General features: G+C 39.3%; 1 protein-coding gene and 1 pseudogene across 1 annotated transcript; one reads left to right on the forward strand and one right to left on the reverse strand.

The window, feature by feature from the left end:
• Positions 1–826: 826 nt before the first annotated feature.
• Positions 827–2911, reverse strand: LOC116123599 (pentatricopeptide repeat-containing protein At4g37170-like). Its single transcript, XM_031409344.1, has one exon. It carries the CDS (start codon positions 2906–2908, stop codon positions 827–829), a length of 2082 nt encoding a protein of 693 aa, XP_031265204.1. The 5' UTR covers positions 2909–2911.
• A 2135-nt stretch (positions 2912–5046) lies between these two features.
• LOC116123564 lies at positions 5047–8350 on the forward strand (annotated as a pseudogene).
• Positions 8351–14068: the final 5718 nt, after the last annotated feature.

The following is a 14068-nucleotide window of genomic DNA, read 5'->3' on the forward strand; positions in this document are numbered from 1 at the left end:
AAAAACTAGATCGACGCACGACTAGTCAAGTTTGACCGATTGTGCATCGTTTCAATACCGACGATCACCGATGGTAGCGACGACGGCTGGTGGTGGTTGCTAGGGGTCAACAATGGCTTGTGTGGGTATGATATTTTTATTAATTTATAAACTTTTATTGTAAAATGTAATTATTTTTAGTTGAATAGAATTAAAAAAAATATTAAAATAAGATAATAGAAAACAAGTCCAACCCACTTTTCATTTTCAATGAAAAAAATCTTATTTGACGGTGATTGATTTTTAAAATAATGATCCCAAGTAAACAAACACATATTTTGTTTTGTAATCAAAGTAGGACAATTAAAAAGAGTGAAACAAGCAGGGTAAGAGATTTGATATTACAATATAATCAAATAATGACCACCAATCAGTTTATCATATTGCAATGGCCAGAGGAACCACAGCAAGTTACTAAAGGCTAACAGTAACCCGTCATCTTAATCAACTTCTGTTCAATTGTCTCGTCTTTTTCTCCCAAAAGATATTATAGCCTTAAATCCAAAGCAGCTAAGGGTTCCACACTCCAACATCCCATTGTTTATAGCTTCTTAACTTGAAATACCAGCAACTTCCTCTTTTAATCTATGACAAACTTGAAAAGACTGAATTAATCTGATGATCATAGCCCTTTCCCCACACCTGGGTCACCAATTAATCATCCTGAGTGACATTGAAGAGGACAGAAATCTCCAAGTGAGTTCAATCTTTTCTGACAGTCGTGCTGAAAATGGTTGGAGTGTCAAAGCAAAAGAAATATACTTGCTGGATTTTCAGAAGGTTTAAATCACCAATAATCACTACAAGAACAATTCCCATCCTCAAAACTATGGAACCGATTTGAATCCCTCACAATTATTTTTCTCTTAACAATCTTTGAGATAAACTTGATGGCATTGTGGCAATCTACACAAGTTCTTAAATTCTTAAATACTTTGATTGTTTTTCCCGGGGGAGTAGCAATAATCCCAAAAGCAACTGCAAGCTTCTCACTGTGGTACGAGAGATTTTGCTCCTTCTGCTCCTCCTCCACATCATGCAACACAAAATTGGTATCAGGAATATACCCTTCTTCCCTCATTCTTCTTGAAAGCTTGCCCAAAAACTCATGAATTTCCTTGGACTTCGGATGAGATGTATCTCCCACTAAGAACACATGCACCTCTCTCTTGACCTCTATCCAACTCAAACCTGGTTTCTTTACAACGCCTTTGTCATCCATTATCTTTCTGATTTTTGAAACTTCTTTCCACATGCCAGCAGCGGCATAAATGTTGGCCACAGTAATGTAAGTGGCTGGATTCTCAGGCTCAATCTCAAATAATGCTTCTGCTGCTTGTTTAGCCAGTTCAAGGTTTCCATGAATTCTGCAACCACCAAGCAAGGAAGCCCACAAAAATTTATCTGGTTTCATTGGCATTTTAGAAATGATGCCCTCAGCCTCCTTAAACCGACCAGACCTTGCCAATAGATCAATAATACAAGCATAATGATCAGCAGTATGTGTTAGCCCATGTTTCTCCTTTATTGAGTGGAAATACTCAAGCCCTTTATCAACCAAACCAGCGTGAGTACAGGCTGTAAGAACTCCAACAAAGACAATATGATCAGGCTGAGTACCTGATTTAAGTAACAACTCAAAGTACTCCAAAGCCTTATCAGGCAGACCATTTTGAGCATATCCAGCAATCAATGAAGTCCAGGAAACTAAATCTGGTCTAGGGATCTCATTAAATACTCTTTTCGCATTTTCAACATTTCCACACTTAGAGTACATATGAACAAGCGCACTAGCTGCAAAACTGTAAGGATCAAATCCTATTCTCGTCATATACCCATGAACTTGTTTTCCAAGTTCCTCTGCTGCATGATCAGCACACGCATTCAAAACCCCGGCAAAAGTAAACTCATTAGGCCTACTCCTTGATTTCATCAACTCACAAAACAAAGCAAACCCTTCTTCTCTCCTCCCTTCTTCAAAATATCTCCCAATCATAGCTGTCCATGAAACTACGTCTCTATCCAACATTCCATCAAAAATGTGCCTCGCTTCATTTATACTCCCGCATTTTCCATACATATCAGACAAAGCACTCCAAACTATCTCATCTGAATCCAACCCAGTTCGCATTATATAACCATGAATCTCTTTACCTAAACGTAAACAGTGAATAGCTGACACTGCTGCCAATGCACTAGACACGGTAAACTTATTCGACACCGAACTTTCACTTCTTTGCATGCTTCTATACAACTCTAAAGCCTCTATTGTCTGATTATAACGTACATACCCCGAAATCATTGCAGTCCAAGAAAAATTGTCTCTTTGAGGCATTTCATCGAAAAATTTTCTTGCTTGTTCAAGAAACCCCACTTTCGCATAACCGGATATCATAGTGTTATACGAGCAAAGATCTCTTTCATTCATTTCATCAAAAACTTTCTGGGCATCAATTAAACTCTCACATTTCGCGTACATATCTAGCAAACGGTTAGATATGAAGACACCGGGCTTAAACCCGGAAGCTTTTAAGTGTGCATGGACTCTTTTGCCCTCTTCGAGAGCGTAATTTTGGCGGCAAAATTGGATGAGAGTGGAATAGATTGAAGCAGAGGGCTGGTTGATTTGATGGAGGACATGAATTGCTTCTTTCAAGCGTTTTTGGTTGCATAAAATGTCTAACGCTTCTTTGAATTTGTTGTCTTTGCATAAGCTGGTTATGAGACTGTCATTGGTGTTAAATTTGAAAAAGGACTTTTGATTAACAGGTTTATGACGGTTAGATTGAGAAGAATAAGAGCAGAAAGTAGTTTTGTTAAGTTGAAACAGATTACAAGTGTTTGAGGTTCTGAACTTCCCTGGTTTCATGGTTTAAAGTGGCTGCCAACAAAAAATTTCACCTGGTTGTGATGTTTAGGAGGATGTAAATGGGCTTTGGTTGAGCCCGGGATAGAAAGCCCATTATGGTTTTGAAGGAATAATAATATTTATCAATTCTAACAGTAAGTGGTGAATTGCAGTGGCTAATTTTTAGGGTGTCTTTGGTTAGGATAATGGGTCCTTAATCCAGTAATGTCATTTTATATTATTGATATTATCATATATGGTTCTTAAGTAATAAACAATTTTGGTAATCTTTCAATACTAATAATAATTATTATAGATTATATAGACAGTAATCTGAATACTACTATTTTCGTAGATTTTCTAAGATTATTTAATAATCTTAATTTTGTTACTATTTTACCCTAAATTAATCAAATAATAAAATAAGGTTTTTTAATCAAACAATTTTGTTACAATTTTACCCATAATTTTGTTCCAATCTAATCTAACATATTTAATACAACATTCCCAATAATTTTTAAAGTAATCTATCTTCTCATTAATATAACATTTACAATAATATAACACAAAGATGTTAATATAAAAATTTCATATATAAAGATGTGACAATTGCAATCGACAATTGCATCTTTGGAGAAATAATGTAAAAAACAGGGGATTCTCATAAACATAAGTAATGAAAGCTTTCACTTTAACCCCAAAGGGTTGGCGTAGTCAAGGAGTTTTATTTTCTTTCTTGAGTTTTTGGTTCAAACCTTAGAGTTACTTGTCACGATAATATTGTGACTTACCTAGTTTTTTTGACTTATAAGGTGTTCAATGGACTCCGGAGATTGAGAGGTGATTGTAAACTGGTTCGGACACTCTGGTTACCAAAAAAAAAAAAAAAAAAAAAAAAAAACTTTCACTTTTGAAAGATCAATTTCTTTGGACTGGGGACGAAGCAAACTTGTGTAACACATCTATATCAATAAGAGTCGGCGAAATTGGGATTGCTTCGGCATAGATTCCACATCAAGAATGATTGAAAAGAAATTGGCAAAATAAAGTTAATCAAACAAGTTTTTTTATGTATAAATTATTCTCTTTTTGTTTGTTTTGTTTTTTTGGGTAAATCAAATATATTTATTATATTTTATTGTTTCGTTTTATTTGGCAAAGGAAAGTGGATTGTTGTTGTTCATTAAGAGGGAATAACAAAAATATTAAAATACATTTGATTAGCGAAGTCAATGAAAGTGATTCATGTTCAGATGCATCTATTGTTAATCCACAATAATATTTTTAATTTCCAATTATTATAAACATTAATTTAAAAATCAATTTATATATTATCGCATTTAGTTTTGTTTTATAGATTAATTCATGGATTTAAAAAAAAATCTTTTTTTTTTTAACTGAAAAACAAATAGGAAGAACTATTAATAATAACATGTTGAATGATATAGTCAACATTATCTTATAACATATATTCAATAAAAATTCAATCAAACCAATTATATATAATTAACGAAGCAAATTTAAAGAAGCAATAATTCTAAACTAATTTGAATACACGTAAAAACAAGGCAAATATAATAAAGTTTGAAATGAGAATTAAATTGATATTGTAGTGATAATTGAAATTTATTTCAATATAAATAAAAACTAAATGAGATGAAACTAAATTGTTAATAAAATATTATAATTTTATAGAAAAAGAATTATTTAATATTTAATTATATACATTTTCTTAAAAAGATCTAAACCTAAAATTTGCAAATTTAGTTATTTGATTAATTGATTATTAAGCAGTAAAAATTAATATTCTACTTTTTTTTTTTTAAATTTTAATTAAAAAAAGTTAAAAACATTCTGAAAATTCTAAAATAAGGCAAAAATGAGACCTGGTCTGCTGGTCAAGTCAAGTTCCAAATGTTATAACGGAAGCTGAGTCAGCTACTGCCTACGCGCTAAATTAAAAATACGATTCCCTCACGTTGATATGAAGAAGCAAAGTGGCGTTTAAGTGGTTGTATACTTGTATTCGTTGATTCTTCTATTTGTGTTTCATTGACAAAAGCAGAGGAGAGGACTCATTCTTAATTTCTTCCAAAATTTAGACTGAAATTTGTTCGTTTCCTAGAATTTAGATTTGTGTTTTCGTTCAAGAGAAAGTGATGCCGGACGTTGGAGGAGCTGCCTTTGGAGCAGTGTTCGGAGAGCTATTACAAGCAGTTGTTGAGGCAAGTATTAAAGCATGGATGTTCAAGTCCCTATTGAAGCAACTGAACTCCACTTTAGAGTCTGTAACTCCTATCGTCAAAGAAATTGAGAAGTTGAACAGAGATTTGGATCGGCCAAGGCATGAAACTGGTAAGTTCATTAGGAAATTGGAACAAGGTGAGCAACTTGTGCCGCAAATGCTCAACAATAAGGTTGAATTGCTTTAAAAGAATCTTTTACGCTTACAAACTCCAGAAACTGGATACCTCAATAGCCAGTTTCTTTCAGGTTGATATGGTAGCACAACATTTAAGGGACACCAAAGAAACACTTGTGAAAGTCAATGAAATGCATAGCATCTTCAAGAGACCCGACGGTAAAGAAAACGCAAGTGGGTTTAAACCGTTTAAAATTATTGGAGCTTGCTCAGTGCCTGATCCTCCGCAGATTGCCCCTGGCCTGGATGTTCAATTGGAGGAGTTAAAGATGGATTTGCTTAAGAAGGGCATGCAAGTGACTGTGGTGTCAGCTCCTGGAGGATCTGGGAAGACTACATTGGTTAAAAAACTTTGCAAAGATGATAAAGTCAAAGGTATCAATTGCAATTACTTGCTTTCTTTTTATGTTATTTAGTAAATTAATTAAGTTACCAATTTTACTAGTGGACTCAAACATGATTGGCAGATGGGATTGTGCTTGATAATTGTTCGAATCATTAGTGATTGTGTTTAGGAAAGTAATGAAGCAATTTCATTTCTTTGTTGCTTTATGTATGTGCAGATTAGATAAATTATATGATATGAATATGCTATTTTGTACAGTTTTCCTTATGTAGAACAGTACAAGTGACAGTTAACAATCTTAAAGCTTCTATCACATGTTACTTGAACAGGAAAATTCCAGAACAACATATTCTTTGTCACTGTGTCTAAAACGCCCAATGTGAAGGTGATTGTACAGAAAATATTTAAACATAAGGATTGCGAGGTGCCTGAGCTTCTGACTGATGAAGACGCATTTAATGAATTGGGACGATTGCTGAACCAAATACAGTCACAGCCTATATTGTTGGTCCTTGATGATGTCTGGTCTGGATCAGAAACCATGATGCAAAACTTGAAGTTCCAATTGCCTGATTACAAGATTTTGGTGACATCAAGATTTGTATTCCCGCAATTTGGTCCTGGACATAATTTGAAACCACTGAATGAAGAAGATTCAATGACTCTTTTTAACCATTCAGCAATGCTGCCAGATGGGACCTTGTACATTCCAGATCAAAATCTTGCCTATCAGGTGCTCTGTGAAGTTTGTAGTTATAAACATGCACATATGTATTTGTCTTCAGTTTATTTCCTGTTTTCTTGTGTAGCATGCATATAGTGCATATGAATACATTTCTTATCCTACCAAATCATGTTTAGTAAATGATTGTATGCCTTTATGCCTGTTTCACTCTTTTTCATCATTTGCCAACATATAGTGACAAATGAGACCATTGCTCTCTAGTTCGATTATTTTTACCTGTTTTGAATCAATTTCAGATAGTGAGAGCCTGTAAGGGATCTCCACTGGCCCTTACTGTAGTTGGCAGATCACTCTGTGGGCAGCCTGAGGAAGTCTGGCAAATAAGAGTGAAGGAATGGACTCAAGATGCAACTATTTTCTATTCTAACACTGATCTACTTGTTCCTCTCCAAAGCAGCTTGGATGCCCTAGATAATAAAATCAAGGAGTGTTACATGGACCTTGGTTCATTTCCTGAGGACCAAAGAATTCCTGTCACTGCCCTAATTGACATGTGGATGGAATTGTATAAACTGGTCGAAGGTCGTTATGCCATTGCAAACCTCAATGATCTCTCCAATCGAAATTTGGTTAATCTGGCGGTCACAAGGTATGCTGGCTATATAGAGCTCTGTGATATAATTAAATGCCCTTCTCTATTCATTTTTACAGGACAGAAAAGAAGTAAAGTAAACAAGAAGTTGTGAGAACAACTAGTAAATTTTAGCGTTTTGTGAATTGTTTTATGGATGTCTGATCTCAATTGATGCAAATGAAAATAAAGGGTGATGAATTCTCTATTGTGCTACCAATTATTTGTTCTATCATACAGGCATCTACCTTTATGTGTGTAGAGTTTGTATCTTTTCTCTGAGCACTCCATTTTCGTTTATTCACAGGAATACTGCTAGTCATAATGGCTGCTACAATGATCATTTTGTCATGCAACATGACCTTCTCAGAGATCTGATTATCCATCAAAGCATGTTGGAGCCAATAGAGAAGAGAAAAAGACTATTCATAGAGATAAGTGGAAACAATTTTCCTGAGTGGTGGTTGGAACAAACTCTGCACCCAGTTAACGCCCGTCTCTTGTCAATCTCCACAGGTTGTTTATCTCTATTTCTAATACATGTTCTAAAATATACTTGGTATTTTTTTTTTTTCTGTCCTTATCATCTCACTAAAAATGGGACATAATTTGTAGATGAAACATTCTCGTCCAGTTGGTACGACATCAAAGCACCTGTTAAGTTGCGGTTGTAGTTCTAACTATCAAACAAAGAAGTACACCTTGCCAATTTTCATGGAGATGATGGACAAAATGAAGGTCTTGATAGTCACAAATAATGGTTCTTCTTGCTGAATTAAGTAACTTTCAAATTCTGGTTTCTTTATCCAATCTAAAGACATTAGATTGGAGGCAGTTTCAATTCCTTCCTTTGACCATGACAGCGATACAAATGAGAATCTGCTGAAAATATCCTTGGTTTGTGCAATGTTGTGAGTTTTTAGGAATTCCCCTTCCACGTTTCAGACGCATTTCCAAATCTAAAGATGGACGTTGACTATTGCAATGTATCTTGATGAATTGCCTGATGGGGTATGTGATATTGTCTCCCTAAACAAGCTCAGCATCACCAACTGTCATAAGCTGACTCAACTGCTGAAGAATTGGGAAGGCTTGTAAACTTAGAATTGCTAAGGCTTGCTTCCTGCGCCGAGTTGAAGCTTTGCCAGACACAAATTGGGAACCTATCTAATTTAAACTTTCTTGACATATCTGAATGTCTAAGCATCAAGGAGTTGCCAAACGATTGGTGAATTATGCGTTTAAAACGCTTAGCATGAGAGGGTGCTCTAGTTGTGAGCTACCCGCGTCCATTATGAATCTTAAGAAATTAGAATTGTGAGATGCACGAAGAGACAGCCTATAACTGGGAACAATTCGAGGCCCTTCTGACAATCTAAAGGTAAAGAGGTGAAAGAGGATCCCGACTTGATTGGCTTCACAATTAACATTTCTGAGAATTTTGTTTTTTTTGTTTTTCTTGTTATACCATGCTCACAGTAAACTCGTTGACTTGTAATTATTATTTTGGAATGATAGTAAAAATATTATAAGAAAAAATACAGGAAAGTTTTGATGATACTCAACGATGACAGTGCTCTATTTTAATATTTGCCCATACTTTATGTCTTGTCGGATGTGGAAAGAACAGTAGATTATCTTTTCTTGGAGAGAGGGATTAAAAAAGGGGATCTCGTGACTTCACTAGTGGCGAGTGGCGACGAAGACTTAATCTAGGTAGAGCCGTAGAGATAACCATTAATTTATTACCAATCATATACAACTTAAAGCCATTTTCAGTTCAATCGTCAATCAAGCGTCGTTGAAATTACGTTTCATTATCATTAAAAAAAAATATATTTTTATAAATTCCCTTGAGCTATGAGTGTTTGAATTTCTATTGAAGTCTGATATAAGATGATATAAACCCATCATTATCATCATTATATGGTTTGATAGTAAAAGCTTTAAGTTTTAAGTGAGTGTTAGGATTTTGGTCCTTTTTTTATTAGTTTTTGAACTGCTGGGGAAACTTGACTGCAATCATCATAATTGTCCGAAACAAAGTTTCAAAACTTAGGAGGGGTAGATTAAGTTTTACTCACAATTTTATACTAAAGAAATTGACTAATCGGGAAAAATACAGAAAAATTAAGTAAATTACTTATTTGACCCTTTTAGGGCTTAAACTAATTAAATAAAATATAACTCAAATTTGAGAAATTAATTAAAAACACATCTTCTGTTTTACATGTTTTTTCATCATTTAATAACCACAAAAAACGTTTACGAAATTAAATTCAGATTTTAATTCAAATTCTACATTCTAAATTTAACAAGGCAAAGGAGAAGGGCGTCTTGAAGAACTCTAAACTCTAAAACCCTCTAACCTATAAATGTTAATTAATAAAAAACTTTAATTATAAGTTTACTAGCAAACGAGAGTATCTCAAATAACTTTTTATATACTTAAATTATTTATCTAAAATAAAAATTTAGCAATTTTTTATTCTTTAATATAAATAAGAGTGAATTTATTTCTTCACATTTAAAGCAAATTTTACTGTCTATCCTAATTTTAAATAAAATTATAAATTTGATGTTTTTATTTATAATTTATTTTTTCTATTAGGATTTTTTTTTGAAAAAATATTTTTTTTCTGTTAAAATTTAAAAGTAATAAAAATTTTATTTTTTATATAAAAATTAATAAAATATCATTTTTTATTTAAAATATACTCTTTAACTCAAAGATTCGTATATTCCATTAAGATGTGGGTAAATCTAAGTCAAACGTCATTTTACGCCCTTAATTTCTCGGACGCGGCGTCGCAAGAGGTGACATCATGTATGGTGCAGGAAGCTTCGTTTGCAATTACCAAGCAACCGTGTGTACGGACCCACCCAAAAATATCCCTTTGGTTCTGTTATGCCCAGGAAAATGAAGGGCTGACGTGGGAAAGTCACGTAAGGGTGACCTGCTCCCGTCAGAGCAGGTCCACACGTCAGGCCTGCCAAGTGATATGGACCCACCGCTTCATTTTCTCTGCAACAAGTCGTGCGATATCAGCTTGGGAAAAGGGAAATGGCACGTAAAGCCGGATTACATCCTGACAATCACACCAAACCATGGATTTAGTGATGATAACACTTTAGCCTGATATAAAAGAAGACCACCCCTTCATTAAGGGGATTCAGCATTTTTCATACTAAAGAAGAAATCTCTCTCCTGTAATCATTTTTTACTTTCTCGTCTTATTTAAGTCAGCTCGCGCCGCGACCTGACACCCACTAATACCATACAAATCAGTGGATATAGGATTTGCTACCTTAGCATCCGAACCACTTAAAAACTCCCTTTACATTTATTTCGCTTTTATATATTCCTTTTTCACGTGTGTTGAACAGCCACCAACGTCATACACGTGAGAATTCGTTTTGCTTAAACGGAGCATCAACAGTTTGGTGCTAGAAGGAGGGCCGATTTAGTGTCTACCCTTCATCAGGAGAATCTTTGACTACTGGTCTGCAGCACAATGGCCGCCAATCTGAACCTGACCAGGGGAACCAGCATGCTGAAGGAGTCCCCCTGGCCCAGAGGGACACCCCTTCCAACATACCTCAATTTCGCAAAATGCTGCTGGGAATACCCCACAGCCCCGCAATTGGACCCTGCCGTCAGAAGCTACCGGAGAGGTTCGACAATACTCTCCAGACGGTCAACCAAGGCTGGACCGTCTGGACCAAGGAATGTCATCCCGACAAGCCGGAGCGGTACAACCGCCAAAAAAGCCTGCAGGTCGCCGAAAGCGGCAAAGGGCGATAGCCCGTGCCGCGAGCACTGCACGCGTAAGCGCAAGGGTAAACAGTGGCGAAAAATAAGCCTACGGCTCCCAAGGGCCAGCAAATACCAAAGGTGCCCCTACAGGTATCACGAAGCTGAGACTTGGCGAAAGAGTGGACCCCGAGCTGTCCCATGCCACGGGACCAAACCCAAGCAAAATGCTGGGCATGGTGGTCCCCGATCACTACCACAGAGCAATCCCGATCGTTATGCGGCCCTCACACCTCACGGGGCGGTTCGTACCACCGCGAGGGTCGTGAAAGTGCCCCTCACAACCTCGTCTTCACATGCTCATAGTCAGCATGTGTCAAGTGCGCCGGAAATGCCGGCCAGGCGAGGAGGAATCCGATCTCCGGACTGTCCTGAACCGCAACGCCAGAAGGAGGGCTCGCACGGGTGAAAACAACCCCCAATTGGCTCCATTACCGCAATTGAGGAGGCTAGCGAGCTCTGGACAGGTTGGGAGCAGCAAAATGAACAGGCGCAGGTCGCCTCTCCATCCCCATTTTCCCGGAAGTGCTAGCTGCCCCACTTCCACCAGGTTCTCCAGATATGGCCAGATGATCATCTCTTATATGACTGTCAACGACCTTAATGGGTTCGCTCCACACCCCCATGTGTTTCGGACCTTGCGAAGTGCCGCTGTTTGGCTGTGACGCTGACTTCCCACGTCAAACGTGGTTTAAGGTCGCTCCCAGCGGGATCAATCAGTTCGTGGCCTCAGATAAGCACAACGTTCTTCGGCATTTCCAAGCCAACCGGAATTTTCAATGCCTTTGAGCTACCTCAGTAACATAAGGCAAGAAGGGACGAGTCCCTGCGTCTTACTTTGATCGCTTCCACAGGGAACTCAACAAGGTGGCTCATGCCCCAGAAGAGTCCATCCGAACTCTTATAATAGCCGGAGTTTGCCCGCAAACCGACCTGTGAAGGAACTGCAGGCTGAGGACGATATTTCCCTCACCAGATTCTACAACCTGACGGAAAAGTATCTCCGATAGAGAATTCACTGGCGGCACTTCCCGTCGATCACGGCACCTCCAGCAGTATGTCAGGTCGGGAGATAACAGGCGACTGATCGTAAAGGAGACAATGACGATCCAAAAGGGAAAAACCCCGCTACGAGCAAAAAAGTCCTATGCTCTATCCCCCGTCACGACCGTGACAGGCCCAATACACACCGCTGAATGTGTCCATATTTGCGATCCTCGACAAATCCGAGGAGCCCAGCCTGCTCGGTGAACCAAACCCATGAAAACTCCTGCAACGGCCAGAACAGCAAGAAATACTGTTGTTATCATCGGGATAACACGCACAACTGATGAGTGCCGAGCTCTAAAGCAGGACTATCGAAGAGCTTATCAAGAAGGGGCACTTCAAGGAGTACATTGACGACTCCCCAAAGAAACTAAGGGGAGCGAAAGAAACAAGCGTCGTGATCGCAGCGGGTACAGCAGTGAACCTAATTTTCGGAGGTCCGCACCTCGCTGGAAACACGCGGAGGCGCAGGACAGGTATGCTCGAGCCGCACTGACCCTCAGGATCATGAGCACATCGTAGCGACCTCAGAAACGAAGGAAGAACCAATCACCTCTGCAGAAGGAGGCAGCTCGCTTGCACCACCCGCACGAGGACGCTCTGGTAATCACACCCCTGATAGGGTGTCACAATGTCTGCAGAATGCTTGTGGACAACGGACGCTGTGAACATTCTGTTCAGTCCGCTTTCGATAGAATGAACCTGGTCGAGGCCGACTTGAAGCCAGCCTCGATGCCTCTATAACGGTTTTACAGGATCACCTGATCCCCAGGGTAACAATCCAGCTCACCAGTCACACTCAGGCGACTCACGAGGTGACTAGGGTCACCGAATTCTTGGTCGTGGACTGCCCCCAGCCTTCAATGGGATCCTAGGGCGACCCTCTACTGAGAACCTCAAGGCAGTTACTTCCATTTATCACTCAGATGAAGTTCCCCCCTCCATCGGGGATCGGGGTAAGGCGGTTCGCAAAGCGCGTCACGCGAATGCTATGTAAAGGCGGTCAAATGGCCGATAAGGGGAAGGCATTTCGGTGCGCACCGACCCGCCAGCTATGCGATCAGCCGGATCGAGCCCGCCTGGTCCCAGCGGAGGATAATATAGATCCACGAATTCAGGAAATCCCCCCGAGCGGCCCGATTGAGGATCTGTCTGAAGTATCAGTTGATCCAAAAGGCCAAGCCGAATGCTAAGATCGGGAGCTGTCTCAATCCCCAGCTCGCTTTCGAGCTGGTGACTTCTTGAGGAGAACATTGAGGTTTTCGCCTGGTCGCACGCTGACATGTCGGATCAGCCGGACGTTATCTGCCATTCCCTGAACGTCAGCAGTGAAGCTAGCCATGCCACCCAAAAGAGAAGGCGGGATCCAGAGCGGTACGCCGCGTTAAAATCAGAATTGGAGAACCTTCTCCAAAATGGATCTGTTCGCGAAGCTCTTACCCGACCTGGTCGTCAACCCGTCCTGGTAAAGAAGCCAAACGGTAAGTGGCGAACCTGCTTAGACTTCAGTCCCTGAACAAAGCTTGCCCAAAGACAGTTCCCCCTGCCAAGATTGACCAGCTCCTTGTGCCACCTCGGGCACGAGCTGTAAGCTTCATGGATGCATACCGGGATACATCAAATCCCGATGCAATAGCCGGATGAGGAGCATAGACCTTCATCACGGATAGGGGGCTATACTGCTACAGTAATGCCCTTCGGCCTCAAGAATGCGGTGTCGACCTATCAGAGGTTGGTCAACCGAATGTTCTCCGACCAGATCGGAGGACAATGGAGGTCTATGTAGACGACATGCTAGTTAAGTCCCAGGTCGCCTCAGAACATATTAAGCATCTCGCAGAGATGTTTGACATACTCCGACTCTACAGAATGAAGCTGAACCCTCTCAATGTTCATTCGGGGTATCGTCAGGAAATTCCTAGGGTATATGGTCAACCAGCGGGGCATAGAAGTAAACCCTGAAAGATTCAAGCTCTGCTTGATATGGAGAGCCCACAGCAAAAAGCAGGTCATGAGTTTGAACGGGCGAATAGCGGCACTCAGCCGCTTCATATCAAGGCTAACCGACCGCTGTTTACCATTCTTCAATGTTCTGAGGGCCAATAAGAAATTCGAATGGACTTCCGAATGCGAGCAGCATTCCAAGTATAAAAGAGCATCTGGGAAAGCCCACCTCTCTCTCAAACCTCTTCCAACAGAAAATCCTGCTCATCTACTCTCCGTGTCTCAGTTCGCG

The sequence above is a fragment of the Pistacia vera genome, unplaced genomic scaffold (genome assembly GCF_008641045.1).
Source record: "Pistacia vera cultivar Batoury unplaced genomic scaffold, PisVer_v2 Contig143, whole genome shotgun sequence".
Taxonomy (NCBI): Eukaryota; Viridiplantae; Streptophyta; class Magnoliopsida; order Sapindales; family Anacardiaceae; genus Pistacia; species Pistacia vera.